The sequence below is a fragment of the Haliotis rubra genome, unplaced genomic scaffold, assembly GCF_003918875.1.
Source record: "Haliotis rubra isolate DU_JTF1 unplaced genomic scaffold, ASM391887v1 Scf758, whole genome shotgun sequence".
In the NCBI taxonomy this organism is placed as follows: Eukaryota; Metazoa; Mollusca; class Gastropoda; order Lepetellida; family Haliotidae; genus Haliotis; species Haliotis rubra.
In genome coordinates this window covers 228,353-243,659 of record NW_025767477.1, presented here as the reverse complement: position 1 = coordinate 243,659, position 15,307 = coordinate 228,353, and the positions used below count along the sequence as shown (strand labels likewise).

Sequence of the window (15,307 nt, the reverse complement as noted above, 5' to 3'; positions counted from 1 at the left end):
GCGGCGACCGGATACGGACCCGGAATGAGGATAGTGGATCCATGAATGGAGGATGGCCGGATCGATATGGATCCGGCGGCGGAGTGGATGGATCTATGGATGGATGGATGCGGACGGCGGAACGAGTGATACGGTGGATCCCATGGAGGACGGCGGATCCCATGACGGACGACGGCGGAGGACAAGACAGGAAGGATAACGGCGGCGGAGTGGATGGATGACCGGATCGAGTGGATATGGAGGATAAGGATGGACGGCGGCATGGATGAGTGGATAAACGGTGGATGGCATGGATAACGGGTGGATGATCCCATATGGATGGACAAGGATCTGTATGCGGATCTATGCGGCGGAGTGGATGGACGGCGGATAGATGGACCCAGGAACATGAGCCAGATGGTGGACACGGAGGGGTGGACCCGTGGCATGGATAGATGGTGGATCCAGGCGAAAACGGCGGATCCATGCGGCGGATAGACGGATCTATGGATGGATGGACCGATAACGGCGGAATGGAGTGGATGGATCGAACGAGGAAGGCGGAGTGGACCCGGATGGATGGAGGATGGATCTAACGAGCGGACCCATGGATCCGGCATATGGATAGATTGCGGACAAGGCGGAGTGGAGGATGGTGGACGGCGGATGGTGGACCCAGCCCAGGCGGATGGACCCAGCCCAGGCGGAGTGGAGGATGGACCCAGCATGCATGGAGTGGATGGAGGACAACATGGACCCATGGACGACAAGGACCCAGCCCAGCGGATGGCACGAGAACGGTGATCCCAGCCCAGGCATGGACGACTGCATGAGTGATGGTGGACATGTGGATAGACGTGGACAACGAGTGGATGGACCCTGTGGAGGATGGACATGTGGATAGATGGATGATCCAGAAGAGTGGAGGATGGAGGATCCTGTATGGAGTGGATGGATGGTATGTGGATAGATTGGGTGGATCTGTGAGGTATGGAAGGAGTGGAGGATGGTGGATCTGTGTGGCACAGGATGACTGGATCTATGTATGTGTGGATAGATGGTGGATCCCATGTATGGATAAGGATCTGTATGTGGATAGATGGTGGATCTTATGTGGATAGATGGTGGATTCCATGTGAAAAATTGATGGTGGATCTGTGTGTATGTGGATAGATGGTGACCTGTATGTGTGGAAAAGATGGTGGATCTATGTGGTGGAGGGTGGACGGAAGGTGGATAGATGGTGGACGTGTATGTGGAGATGGTGGATCTAGCCCAGGAGTGGAGGGATGGTGGATCTTATAAGGAGTGGATGGAGGAGTGGATAGATGTGGATCTATGGTGGAGGGTGGATAGTATGAGTGGATGGTGGACGGAGGATGGTGGACGGAGATATGGTGGAATGATAGTGGGAGTGGAAGGACATGGACGGAAGTGGCCTGTGGATGAAGTGGATAAATGGTGGATGTAGTGGATGGATGGACGGACAGTGGATGGACGGTATGGAGTGGATGGTGGACGGAAGGAGTGGATAGATGGGGGATCTTGGTGGATGGTGGAGATATGAAAGGAGTGGGATAGAGGGCGGATCCGGTGTGCATGGACAGATGGCGGATATGCGGAGGATGGACGATCCATATGGACAGACGGAGGATCCTGAGTGAGTGACAGACGGCATATATGACCGGTGGATCCGTGGTATGCGGATCCAGGATCCATGCGGCGGACAGACGGCTGGATCCATAGACAAGTGGATCCAGCGGACGGATCGACATGCGGATAGATGGATCCATGGATCCAGGCGGATCCGGCGGCGGACCCGGTACGGCGGATCCACGGCGGTGGATCTGTACGGTGGACGGAAAGATGGTGGATCTATGGACGGCGGATAGACGGGTGGATCCATATGGACCCACCCGGTATGATGATAGACGGATCTACGGCGGAGGATGACCAGCGGACAGATAACCCAGCGGATAAATGGATGCGGCGGATAGACGGTGGCCGATCCGCGCGGCATGCGGATAGACAAACAGGATCTGTATGCGGACGGCATGGATAGACGGACCTGTACGGCGGATAACGGGTGGAAGATGGTGATCCAGATGGATGATCCAGCGGAGTGGATGGAGTGGATGCGGATGACCGGTGGATCCGGTGAGTGCATATGGATGGATCTATTTGCATGAGTGGATAGATGGCTGATCTAAGGAAATGGCCAGATCCAGTGTATGGATCTTGTGGCGGATAGACGGATCCAGGCGGATGGATCTGGCGGTATGGATGGTGGATCCAGGTATGCGGATAGATGGACGGCATGGATGGCTGGATCCATGGATTGACGGTGGATGGTGGAAGAAAGATTGGTGGACGGGTGGACGGAATGGATCCAGTGGATGGATCCAGCGGAGGATGGTGGATCCATGACGCGGATCCATCTGATCCATGCGGATAGATGCGGATCCGGTATGCGGATATGGCATGGAGTGGATGGATATGGATCTATGCGGCGGACAGATGGACGGCGGACAGATGGATCTATGCGGCGGATGGACCCAGTGGATGGAGGATCCTTGTGGATCGGCATATGCGGCGGTATGGATGGTGATCTGAATAACGGTGGATCCACGCAGGTATGCGGATGCGGACGGCGGCGGATGGACGGCGGCGGATAGATGGATCTGGCGGATGGGTGGACGGCGGCGTAACTGACGCGGATCTGCGGATGAGTGGATCTACGAGTGGGTGGATCCAGGCGGACAGTGGATGGTGGACGGCACGTGGATATGGACCCGGTATGGACGGCGGAGATGGATGGACATGGAGGATGGTGGATCTACGGCGGAGCATGGTGGATTCCATGGATAAATGGATGGATGGCTGATCCATGGAATGACCGATAGACGGGTGGACCCGGCGTGGAGTGGATCTGAAGGAGGATGGTGGATCTGCGTGGATATGGACCCATGGATAGATGGACGACCATGAGTGGATAAAATGGATGGATCTACCGCATGGATACATTGACCCAGTGGATAAGATGGACGGATCTATGGAGTGGATGGTGGACGACCCATGAAAGGAGGATGGGTGGATCTAAGGAGGATGGTGGATCTATGTGGAAGGAGTGGATAGATGGACGGATGGTGGATCTGAAATGAAGGACTGACACTGCCCGACCCAAGGATAGATGGTGGACCCAGGTATGTGGAGGATGGGTGGATCTATGGATAAATATTGGATCTGAAAAGGAGTGGATAGATGGTGGACCCAGTGGATGGATCTATGGATAAATGAAATGGATCTTATGAGTGGATAGATGGTGGACCCAGTGAAAATATGGATGGTGGACGTAGTGGATCGATGGACTATGGAGTGGAGATCTGTATGGATAGATGGTTGGATCTATGGAATGACTGGATAGATGGTGGACGAAGGAGTGGATAGATGAATGGATTCATAGATGGGGGATCTGGAAATGAAAAGGATACATGGTGGACCTATGTATGTGGATGGGGACGGAAGGTATGTGGATGGATCTATATGGAGTGGATAAATGGATGGATCTACGTGGTGGATAGATGGAAATGTGGATAGATGGATGGACGGTGGAGGGATGGTGGATGGTGGACGAAGGAGTGGAGGAGTGGTGGACTCAATGGTGGACGGAAGGATGGATTCAGTGGTGGATGGTGGACGGAAAGGACTGGATATAATGGAAACACGGAGGAGTGGATAGATGGTGGATGGTGGACGGAATATGGTGGATGGTGGATGAAGGGGTGGATAGATGGATGGATCTATGTGGTATGGAGGATGGCGGATCCCACGTATGGATACGGCGGATCCATGATAAACGGACGGATCCATGCATGAGCGTTGACGGTCCGATCCATGTGGAACGGACCGATGGATGGTGACCCATGTGAGTGGATGGATCTGTTGTATGCGGAGGATGGTGGATCTACGGCGGATGGACGGTATGCGGATGGATCCCATGCGGCGGATGGATGGACGGCATGAGTGGATAAATGGATGGACCCACGGCGTGGATACGGAATGGACGGCATGGATGGATGGAATATGGAGTGGATCCGACCCAGGATAACGGCGGAGGATGGACCTACGAGTGGAGGATGGATATGGATCCAGGCCGACCGGATATAACCCGACCCATGACGGTGGATGGATCCCGGTGCGGATAAATACGGATCTGGTATGCGGAGGATGGACGGCGGCGGATGGTGGATCTACGGATCGACCGAAGCCGGATCCAGTGGATGGTGACGGTGGATCCCGGCGGCGGATAATACGGATCTATGGATCTATGCGGATAGATGGTATGGATGGTGGACGGCGTGGATAAAGATGGTGGAACGAGCCCGGAGTGGATGGCTGACCCATGCGGAAAGTGGAGGATGGACGGCGGATGGTGGAACGACCCAGGGCGGAGTGGATGGATGGCTGGATCTACGGAGTGGATAGATGGCTGATCTAAGGCGGAGTGGATAGATGGACGGCGGCGGAGTGATACGGACGGCGTGGATGGTGGATCTGGTATGGATGGATCTACGGATAAATGGATGGACGGCATGCGGATCCCGGCGGACACACGGCGGATCTACGGATACGACGGATCCATGGAACTACGGACAAATGGAGGAAGCCGGATCTATGGATGGCTGGATCTGCGGAGTGGACCCGGCGGCGGACAGACGGTGGACGACGGTAGACGGCGGACCTGGCGGCGGATGGATGGATAGATAACGACCCAGCGGATCTATGCGGACGGCATGCGGAGTGGACCGGCGGATGGATGGACGGCGGCGGATGGAGGGTGGACGGCCCGCACGGACGGCGGACGGAGGTGGACCGGACCCGGCGGCGGAGGTGGATCCGTATGCGGATAACCGGCGGCGGATGGACGGCGGAGGATGACCCAGCGACAAGAGGGTGGATCCAGCGACAGACGGTGGAGGATGGACGGATCCAGGCGGATCGAGACATGGATCCAGCGGAGTGGACCCAGACGGACCCATGCGGATGGATCCAGCGGATGGATCCAGATAAATACGGACCCATGGACGGCGGATAACGGACGGCATGCGGGTGGATCTATGGTGATCCAGCATGGATCGGATCCAGCGGACCGGTACGAGGACGGATCTGCGGAACGGACCGGATAGATGGCGGACGGAAGGATAGCCGATCCAGCATGAGTGGATGGATCCAGATAATGGACGGCGGATGGACGGCAAATGGATGGATCTATGTGTGTGTATGAGTGATAGATGGGTGGATCTATGTGTATGACTGATAGATGGGTGGATCTATGTGTATGAGTGATAGATGGGTGGATCTGTGTGTATGAGTGATAGATGGGTGGATCTATGTGTATGTGTGATAGATGGGTGGATCTATGTGTGTGTATGTGTGATAGATGTGTGATAGATGGGTGGATCTATGTGTGTATAAGTGATAGATGGATCTATCTATGTGTGTATAGTGATAGATAAATGGATCTATGTGTATGTGTATAGATGGGTGGATAGATGGGTGGATCTATGTGTATGTGTGATAGATGGGTGGATCTATGTGTATGTGTGATAGATGGGTGGATCTATGTGTATGAGTGATAGATGGGTGGATCTATGTGTGTGTATGAGTGATAGATGGGTGGATCTGTGTGTGTATATGAGTGATAGATGGGTGGATCTATGTGTATGAGTGATAGATGGGTGGATCTATGTGTATGTGTGATAGATGGGTGGATCTATGTGTGTATGAGTGATAGATGGGTGGATCTGTGTGTGTATGTAAGTGATAGATGGGTGGATCTATGTGTATGTGTGATAGATGGGTGGATCTATGTGTATGAGTGATAGATGGGTGGATCTATGTGTATGAGTGATAGATGGGTGGATCTATGTGTATGTGTGATAGATGGGTGGATCTATGTGTATGTATGTGATAGATGGGTGGATCTATGTGTATGATTATGTGATAGATGGTTGGATCTATGTGTATGAGTGATAGATGGGTGGATCTATGTGTATGATAGTGATAGATGGGTGGATCTATGTGTATGTGTGATAGATGGGTGGATCTATGTGTATGTGTGATAGATGGGTGGATCTATGTGTGTTATAAGTGATAGATGGATGGATCTATGTGTGTATATGGAGTGATAGATGGGTGGATCTATGTGTATGTGTGATAGATGGGTGGATCTATGTGTGTGTTTAAGTGATAAATGGATGGATCTATGTGTGTGTATGAGTGATAGATGGGTGGATCTATCTGTATGAGTGATAAATGGGTGGATCTATGTATATGAGTGATAGATGGTTGGATCTATGTGTATGAGTGATAGATGGGTGGATCTATGTGTATGAGTGATAGATGGGTGGATCTATGTGTATGAGTGATAGATGGGTGGATCTATGTGTATGAGTGATAGATGGGTGGATCTATGTGTGTATGTGTGATAGATGGGTGGATCTATGTGTGTGTATGTGATAGATGGATGGATCTATGTGTGTGTATGAGTGATAGATGGGTGTATCTATCTGTATGAGTGATAGATGGGTGGATCTATCTGTATGAGTGATAGATTGGTGGATCTATGTGTATGAGTGATAGATGGGCAGATCTGTGTCTATGTGTGATAGATAGGTGGATCTATGTGTGTGCATGTGTGATAGATGGGTGGATCTATGTGTGTGTATAAGTGATAGATGGATGGATCTATGTGTGTGCATGAGTGATAGATGGATGGATCTATGTGTGTGTATGAGTGATAGATGGGTGGATCTATCTGTATGAGTTATAGATGGGTGGATCTATGTGTATGTGTGATAGATGGGTGGATCTGTGTGTATGAGTGATAGAGGGGTGGATCTGTGTGTATGTGTGATAGATGGGTGGATCTATGTGTATGTGTGATAGATGGGTGGATCTGTGTATGAGTGATAGAGGGGTGGATCTGTGTGTATGAGTGATAAATGGGTGTATCTATGTGTATGTGTGATAGATGGGTGGATCTATGTGTATGAGTGATAGATGAGTGCATCTGTGTGTATGAGTGACAGAGGGGTGGATCTATATGTATGAGTGATAGATGGGTGGATCTGTGTGTATGTGTGATAGATGGATGGATCTGTGTGTATGAGTGATAGATGGGTGGATCTATATGTATGAGTGATAGATGGGTGGATCTATGTGTATGAGTGATAGATGGGTGGATCTGTGTGTATGAGAGATAGATGGATGGATCTATGTGTGTATATGAGTGATAGATGGGTGGATCTATGTGTATGTGTGATAGATGGGTGGATCTATGTGTGTGTATGTGATAGATGGGTGGATCTATGTGTGTGTATGAGTGATAGATGGGTGGATCTATCTGTATGAGTGATAGATGGGTGGATCTATGTATATGAGTGATAGATGGGTGGATCTATGTGTATGAGTGATAGATGGGTGGATCTATGTGTATGAGTGATAGATGGTTGGATCTATGTGTATGAGTGATAGATGGGTGGATGATGGGTGTGTGTGTGTGGATGGAGTGATAGATGGGGGTGGATCTATGTGTATGTGTGTGATAGATGGGTGGATCTATGTGTATGTGTGATAGATGGGTGGATCTATATGTGTGTGATAGATGGGTGTCTATGTGTATAGTGATGGGTGGATCTATGTGTATGTGTGATAGATGGGTGGATCTATGTGTGTGTATGAGTGATAGATGGGTGGATCTATATGTGTATGAGTGATAGATGGGTGGATCTATGTGTATGTGTGATAGATGGGTGGATCTATGTGTGTATGAGTGATAGATGGGTGGATCTATGTGTATGAGTGATAGATGGGTGGATCTATGTGTGTATGAGTGATAGATGGGTGGATCTATGTGTATGTGTGATAGATGGGTGGATCTATGTGTATGTGTGATAGATGGGTGGATCTATGTGTATGTGATAGATGGGTGGATCTATGTGTATGAATGATAGATGGGTGGATCTATGTGTATGTGTGATAGATGGGTGGATCTGTGTGTATGTGTGATAGATGGGTGGATCTATATGTGTGTATGAGCGATAGATGGGCAGATCTGTATGTATGTGTGATAGATCGATGGATCCATGTGTAAGTGTGATAGATGGGTGGATCTATGTGTGTGTATGAGTGATTGATGGGTGAATCTGTGTGTATGTGTAATAGACGGGTGGATGTATGAGTGTGTGTGTGTGTGTGTGTGTGTGTGACATGAGAGAAAGTGGTGTATTCTGTGTCCTACATGTTAAGGTGGTCTAATTTCAGAATTATAAGTTACTTTATTATTATTATAGGATATTTATATAGTGCACATATCCACGCACTAGTGCATGCTCAAGGCGCTGGTAATTATAAGTTACCACATGTTACCTTTATCAGTTATGACATGTGTTACCTGATGAGTGACTAAGTGTTACCTTCATCATAAATTTACCTTTATGAGTTACCATTACCCTTATCGCTTACCATATATGTGTTATCTTTATCACTTACCATATATGTGTTATCTTTATCAGTTACAAGGTGTGTTACCTTTATCTTGTGTGGCACTTCCCTCTGCCAACATGCCAGGGAATCCATCATCTTGCCACTCATCCTTCAGCTCCACCCCTTTCATCTTCTCCTGGATAAAACACATTATAACCATAAAACAGTGGCTAATTTAACATAGCCCTATCTACTAGAGGTCTTGGAAATATCACAAACAGGGCAATAAGACTCACAAGTAGTATACCAGTAAAAGATTATAAAGATAAGAAACAAAGGTTGAAAAGAGAATATGTTACAGTAACAGAAGGTTCTTGCACAGCACTACCTTATAGGCATACATAGAGAATCTCACCCGAGTGTCTTTTGATATCAAATATATCACCATGAGTTGATAACGTAAGAAATATCTGAGGCTTGCCAAGGATATTTTTACTTTTATCAACAAGTGTTGATATATTTGATATCAGAACACACGAGGGTGAGATTCTATTTATCATAAAAAAATCACTCTTCGTTAGCTTTCAATGAAAAATGTACATCTCTGAACACGTACTGCCATTAGACTTGCAGTGCAGCGATGTCATAGCATTGTGACGTCATCAAGTTCATGACGTCATAGCATTGTCAGGGCATTGTGCAAAATCTACTCTCAAAACGATATCCCCTAGGAGATATCATCTGATCTCACACAAGCAAATTTTCTCCTGTGGAACACAGTCTCGGATGATAAATTATGTATATACTTTTACATTTTGTGATTCAAAGTTTTAAGAACGCTTATTCTGAGGTATCACGTCTGCAGCAGCCAAGACAACACTCAAACTATTGTGATGCTGATGTCATCTTTTAACAGGGAAGAGAGTTTTTATGGATGTCAACTTCTATATATAATGAGGAACACAACGATTCGGAGTATCCAATGAAGGAGTAAGCAGAAACACTGAACCTTTGTGTTCCTCATAATAAAGACTTGACATCCACAAAAGCTCTCTTCTTTATGTGTATCACTTCTAAATGCCATTCAAAGACCTGGTCTTTCAATAGGACAATTCCGGGCAGCATACAGCATGTGTTACTGCAGAGTTACAGCAGCAAGTGTTACAGCAGTATGTGTTACAGCAGCAAGTGTTACAGCAGCACATGTTACAGCAAGTGTTACAGCAGCACATGTTACAGCAACATGTGTTACAGCAGCAAGTGTTACAGGAGCACATGTCTTACACTTACAGCAGCACATGTTACAGCAGCACATGTTGCAGAAGCAAGTGTTACAGCAGCATGTCTTACAGCAGCATGTGTTACAGCAGCATGTGTTACAGCAGCACATGTTACAGCAGCATGTGTTACAGCAGCATGTGTTACAGCAGCATGTTACAGCAGCAAGTGTTGCAGCAGCATGTGTTACAGCAGCACGTGTTACAGCAGCATGTGTTACAGCAGCACATGTTACAGCAGCATGTGTTACAGCAGCACATGTTACAGCAGCATGTGTTACAGCAGCAAGTGTTACAGCAGCATGTTACAGCAGCACATGTTACAGCACCACATGTTACAGCAGCACGTGTTACAGCAGCACATGTTACAGCAGCACGTGTTACAGCAGCAAGTGTTACAGCAGCATGCGTTACAGCAGCAAGTGTTACAGGAGCACGTGTTACAGCAGCATGTCTTGCAGCAGCACGTGTTACAGGAGCACATGTTACAGCAGCATGTGTAACAGCAGCAAGTGTTACAGCAGCAAGTATTACAGCAGCATGCGTTACAGCAGCAGGTGTTACAGGAGCACGTGTTACAGCTGCATGTCTTGCAGCAGCACGTGGCACAGGAGCACATGTTACAGCAGCATGTGTTACAGCAGCATGTGTTACAGCAGCACGTTACAGCAACATGTGTTACAGCAGCACATGTTACAGTACCACATGTTACAGCAGCAAGTGTTACAGGAGCTCATGTCTTACACTTACAGCAGCACATGTTACAGCAGCACATGTTACAGCAGCACAGTGTTACAGCAGCAATGTTACAGCAACATGTGTTACAGCAGCAAGTGTTACAGCAGCACATGTTACAGCAGCATGTCTTACAGCAAGTGTTACAGCAGCACATGTTACAGCAACATGTGTTACAGCAAGTGTTACAGCAGCATGTCTTACAGCAGCAAGTGTTACAGCAGCATGTCTTACAGCAGCAAGTGTTACAGCAGCACATGTTACAGCAACATGTGTTACAGCGGCAAGTGTTACAGCAACACGTGTTACAGCAACATGTGTTACAGCAGCAAGTGTTACAGGAGCACATGTCTTACACTTACAGCAGCACATGTTACGGCAGCATATGTTACAGCAGCAAGTGTTACAGGAGCACATGTTACAGCAGCACATCTTAAAGCAGTATGAAAGGTAAAACAACTAACCCTCCCTCCATTAGAGTTCATGCAGAAAATATAAGTGTGCAATATAATTTTAGAAGTTAGTTGGCTGACATACAACATACATATACTACCCACCAAAAGTTTAGACTCACTAGTGTAAATGTAGCCACTTACTTCAGTCAACTGTTCAAAACTAGATTATGCAAAATATTCCATGCTGTTTAAAAGTACTGTTTCCACATGAACTGATCTATTGTAAAGCAAATTCGTAACGTTGAAAAGATTATTGTCATGAGTTCAATAAATGATGAAACTCAGTGAAAATTGGTGAATTCTTAACAAAACTTTACACCCAAACTCAGCTGTTCACATGCACGATATTTGCACATGCTTTTCAGCAGTTTGATGCATGATCCTCGTTTAATTTATCTGCATAAGGTTTGCAGTTGGTTCCCTCAAGTTAGTGGAGAAATTCATCTTCGATGTAACCACATATATATACATAACATATAATGAGTGCTTTAAGTGAGTTTAAACTTTTGATGGGTAGTATATATACATTGTCATCCATCATCATCATTTCATGTTGTTTTCACTATATGCTGTTCTTGTCTGCTGCAGTTGAACGTCAGCCTTCTCTATATAGCATACAGACTGGGCTGGGGGAAGGGGGTGGGGGGTGTAACTGAGGCACTTAAGTGGTTATAACTCAGAGTTAAAACCACCACCCTGCCACATGTGCAAACATAACATTTCCCACAGTGTAATCAGTACAGTGTTATTTGTCAATGGGCAGTGTGTGCTAGACAGTACTACACTCTATTAGACACACCACATACTGAGTTTTTTACCTCAGCCATTTTCCATGAAATCTCGTTTATCATGACAATGTGTCACATTTTAAAACATGGAATAAAAGGTGGCTTGGCATCAATGGACAAATTTACTACCGATAAAAAGTATAACTTGATGTATATTTGAGAGACAGTATCTCCAACAGTTTTACATACATCAACTCCTGTTGAAGTGAACACAAATCTATTGGGATATCTCCATGAAATGCACATGGGCATTGACATCGGACTTCCAACATACTCAGCCCTATGGAGAGGGTGGCAGCACCCACAAAGATGATATAAAAAACATAGATCTACCCTCAAGGTACCCAAACCCTTCCTCTGTTGTGGTCATCATCTACCGCAGGCCCTATCCGTGTGCTAGAGACAGGAAACATGCAGGTACCCCTCTCACCTGGACATTCTCAATCTTCATCTTACTACCAGCAACTACAAGCACCTAATGCACAGGATTACACACATCTAGGTGGCTTCGTAAGCTTGAAACATCTCAGTGTCATTGGTATATAATCATATATACACAGGTTTGTATCAATGGCTCTGATTGGCTGGCTTAGAGTACATATCTTGGCAGTCAAGTCGTGGTATCTCCTGGTGCTGATCCATTGTCAGTGACCATATTGATTGAGAGTTAGACTTGAATGAATTCCAGCACAACTTGGCAGTCTCTGTTCAACATTCATGGAAGAGAGCTGAAATTAGCAGAGATCAATACTCCTGTATCTGCCAGTAGCCGTGAGACTGCGGGACTAGGCTGCTCTCCGTGCCAAGCAGTGGACCTGTGCAACTTTGAAGGTTCACACACATTACTCGTTCAAAACATTGCATCCCGTTTGTGTTGTAAAGCCACTCAGTGTCAAATAATGTTATCTATACATAACCACAGAGTCCCTGACACTAAAAGCAGGTTTTACACTACATTCTCACATATGTTAGAAAGTGGCATAAAACACATATTGTATAAAATGTATTTAAATATTTGCAGGTTGCCTGGTACAAAACCTTTTGTGTAAAACACTCGCTTTTAAGGACAGTCAAATCTATATTGCAAGCTTGTAATAGAAATCAAAGCTTTTACAAATCTACAAATACTTGACTGACTCAACTGCTGACATTAAAGAGCAGCTGTCTGGTCTACTGTGCTATACACCGCTCCACAATGTCCCCTGTGTGAATGTGTTATAGCCATTTTGTGAATGTGAAAAGCCTCAGTTACTATAGTGACTCCCACTGTCTACTTCATGCTTAATAATTTGGCTCCTTGATGTATTAATTCTGTATTTGACAAGTTTACAAATCAACCTCCATCCATATATGTCCAGCTTGTTTCAATCAGTCTCAGACTGACCACTATCCACTGTAAGAGGAAGACTATTTATCAGGGTATTATCATTTGCCTGACAACTGCCATCTGCCATTAACTGTTTCATGAGGAATGGAGAGCCTCTGCAAATGACAATGCCCTAGAAAATAGTGTTACGGTCTAAATAGGTAAAGAGAAATTTGCTTCAGCCTGATGATATTCCTTTACCAACCTTAACAAACAATAATGGATTACCTCACTTACAGCACTACAGGAAGTTCAGAGCACAAGACTGCTACTTAAACAGCGCACTTCATCATTGTGCTCACTTTACAGCCTCCATCAGCAATCTGACAAGTGTTTACATATTTACGCTACTGTCCTCTCCTCAACAAATGAATACAAGGCACATCAATACTTGGTCATTCCTACAAGTGGACTATGCTATTCTGATGTGGTGAAAAGCCACTGAGGTTTACATTAGTATACAGATTAGGTAGGATATCATCCACTGGTAATATGTGGATAATGTCCATCCTTAGGCATTAGTGTAGTTACAATATTACACACTTTGTCAGACAATTTGCTGGCTGTTTTTGGATAATTCTGCCCATTTTAACAATATGAGACCTGACAGAAGCCAACCTTAGCCAACGAGGAACTAATAAACATTAACATTTCAATGAACTGAACTATCACTTGTGGACAGTGTAAACATACTGATGCATACAGACAAACTAAACATGCAACTGTGATTAACTTATATGCTGCGCAGGGACATCAGATCTTGTATGGATATGCTATATTATATATATATATTATATATATATATATATACGCACACAATGTCCAAAATAGTACAGGTGCTCAGTCATACATATCTCTATCTATAGATAGATATGGGCAGATCTATCTATCTATCTATCAATCGATCAATAGATAGATGATATATCAGAAAGACTGACAGGTAGATAGATATTAACATCTTGTTATGATGCATTTTTCGCAGGTATTTCTTTCTTATTCAACAGCATAGAGCATAAATGTGTTAATCCAATGAGTCAGGGGAAAATCACTGTGTGAGTGAGAGAATGATTACTGTGTGAGTGAGGGGAAGATTACTGTGTGAGTGAGGAGAAGATTACTGTGTGAGTGAGAGAATGATTACTATGTGAGTGAAGGGGAAGATCACTGTGTAAATGAGGGGAAGAATACTGTGTGAGTGAGGGGAAGATTACTGTGTGAGTGAGGAGAAGATCACTGTGTGAGTGGGGGGAAGATTACTGTGTGAGTCAGGGGAAGATTCCTGTGTGAGTGAGGGGGAAGAGTGAGGGGACGAATACTGTGTGAGTGAGGAAAAGATAGCTGTGTGAGTGATGGGAAGATTACTGTGTTAGTGAGGGGAAGATTACTGTGTGAGTGAGGGAAAGATTCCTGTGTGAGTAAGATTACTGTGTTAGTGAGGGGAAGATTACTGTGTGAGTGAGGGGAAGATTGCTGTGTGAGTGAGGGGAAGATTAATGTGTGAGTGGGGGGAAGATTGATGTGTGAGTGGGGGGAAGATCACTGTGTGAGGGGGGGAAATTACTGTGTGAGTTAGGGGAAGACAACTGCTTGAGTGAGGGAAAGATTACTGTATGAGTGAGGGAAAGATTACTGTGTGAGTGAGGGGATGATTAATGTGTGAGTAGGGGAGATTACTGTGTGAGTGAGGAGGTAGATTAATGTGTGAGTGAGGGGAAGACTACTGCGTGAGTGAGGGAAAGACTACTGTGTGAGTGAGGGGAAAATTACTGTGTGAGTGAGGGAAAGATTACTGCATGAGTGAGGAAAAGATTACTGTATGAGTGAGGGGAAAATTACTGTGTGAGTGAGGGGAAGACTAATACGTGAGTGAGAAAGATTACTGTGTGAGTTAGGGGAAGATTACTGTGTGAGTGCGGGGAAGATTACTGTGTGAGTTAGGGGAAGATTACTGTGTGAGTGAGGGGAAGATTGCTGTGTGAGTGAGGGGAAGATTACTGTGTGAGTGGGGGCAAGATTACTGTGTGAGTGAGGGGAAGACTACTGTGTGAGTGAGGGGAAGACTACTGTGTGAGTGAGGGGAAGTTACTGTGTGAGTGAGGGGAAGATTCCTGTGTGAGTGAGGGGAAGACTACTGTGTGAGTTGACTACTGCTTGAGGAAGATCACTGTGTGAGTGGGGAAGACTACTGTGTGAGTGAGGGAAAGACTACTGTGTGAGTGA

General features: G+C 46.1%; 1 protein-coding gene across 6 annotated transcripts in view; it reads right to left on the bottom strand.

Annotated features, from left to right (window-relative positions):
- The window catches only part of LOC124260266 (protein prune homolog 2-like), a 57,246-nt gene that overhangs the window by 40,520 nt on the left and 1,419 nt on the right, over window positions 1-15,307 (bottom strand). For 5 of the 6 annotated variants that reach the window (XR_006894043.1, XM_046694522.1, XM_046694521.1 and 2 more), the window contains exon 2: window positions 8,572-8,662. Coding sequence is in view for 5 of the 6 variants with exons in the window: in XM_046694522.1 (XP_046550478.1) it covers window positions 8,572-8,662 (91 nt within the window). In the remaining variant the exon portion in view is untranslated. Of the gene's footprint in view, window positions 1-8,571; window positions 8,663-12,151; window positions 12,281-15,307 lie in introns of those variants that run through there. The other variant, XM_046694525.1, reaches the window with a different exon arrangement.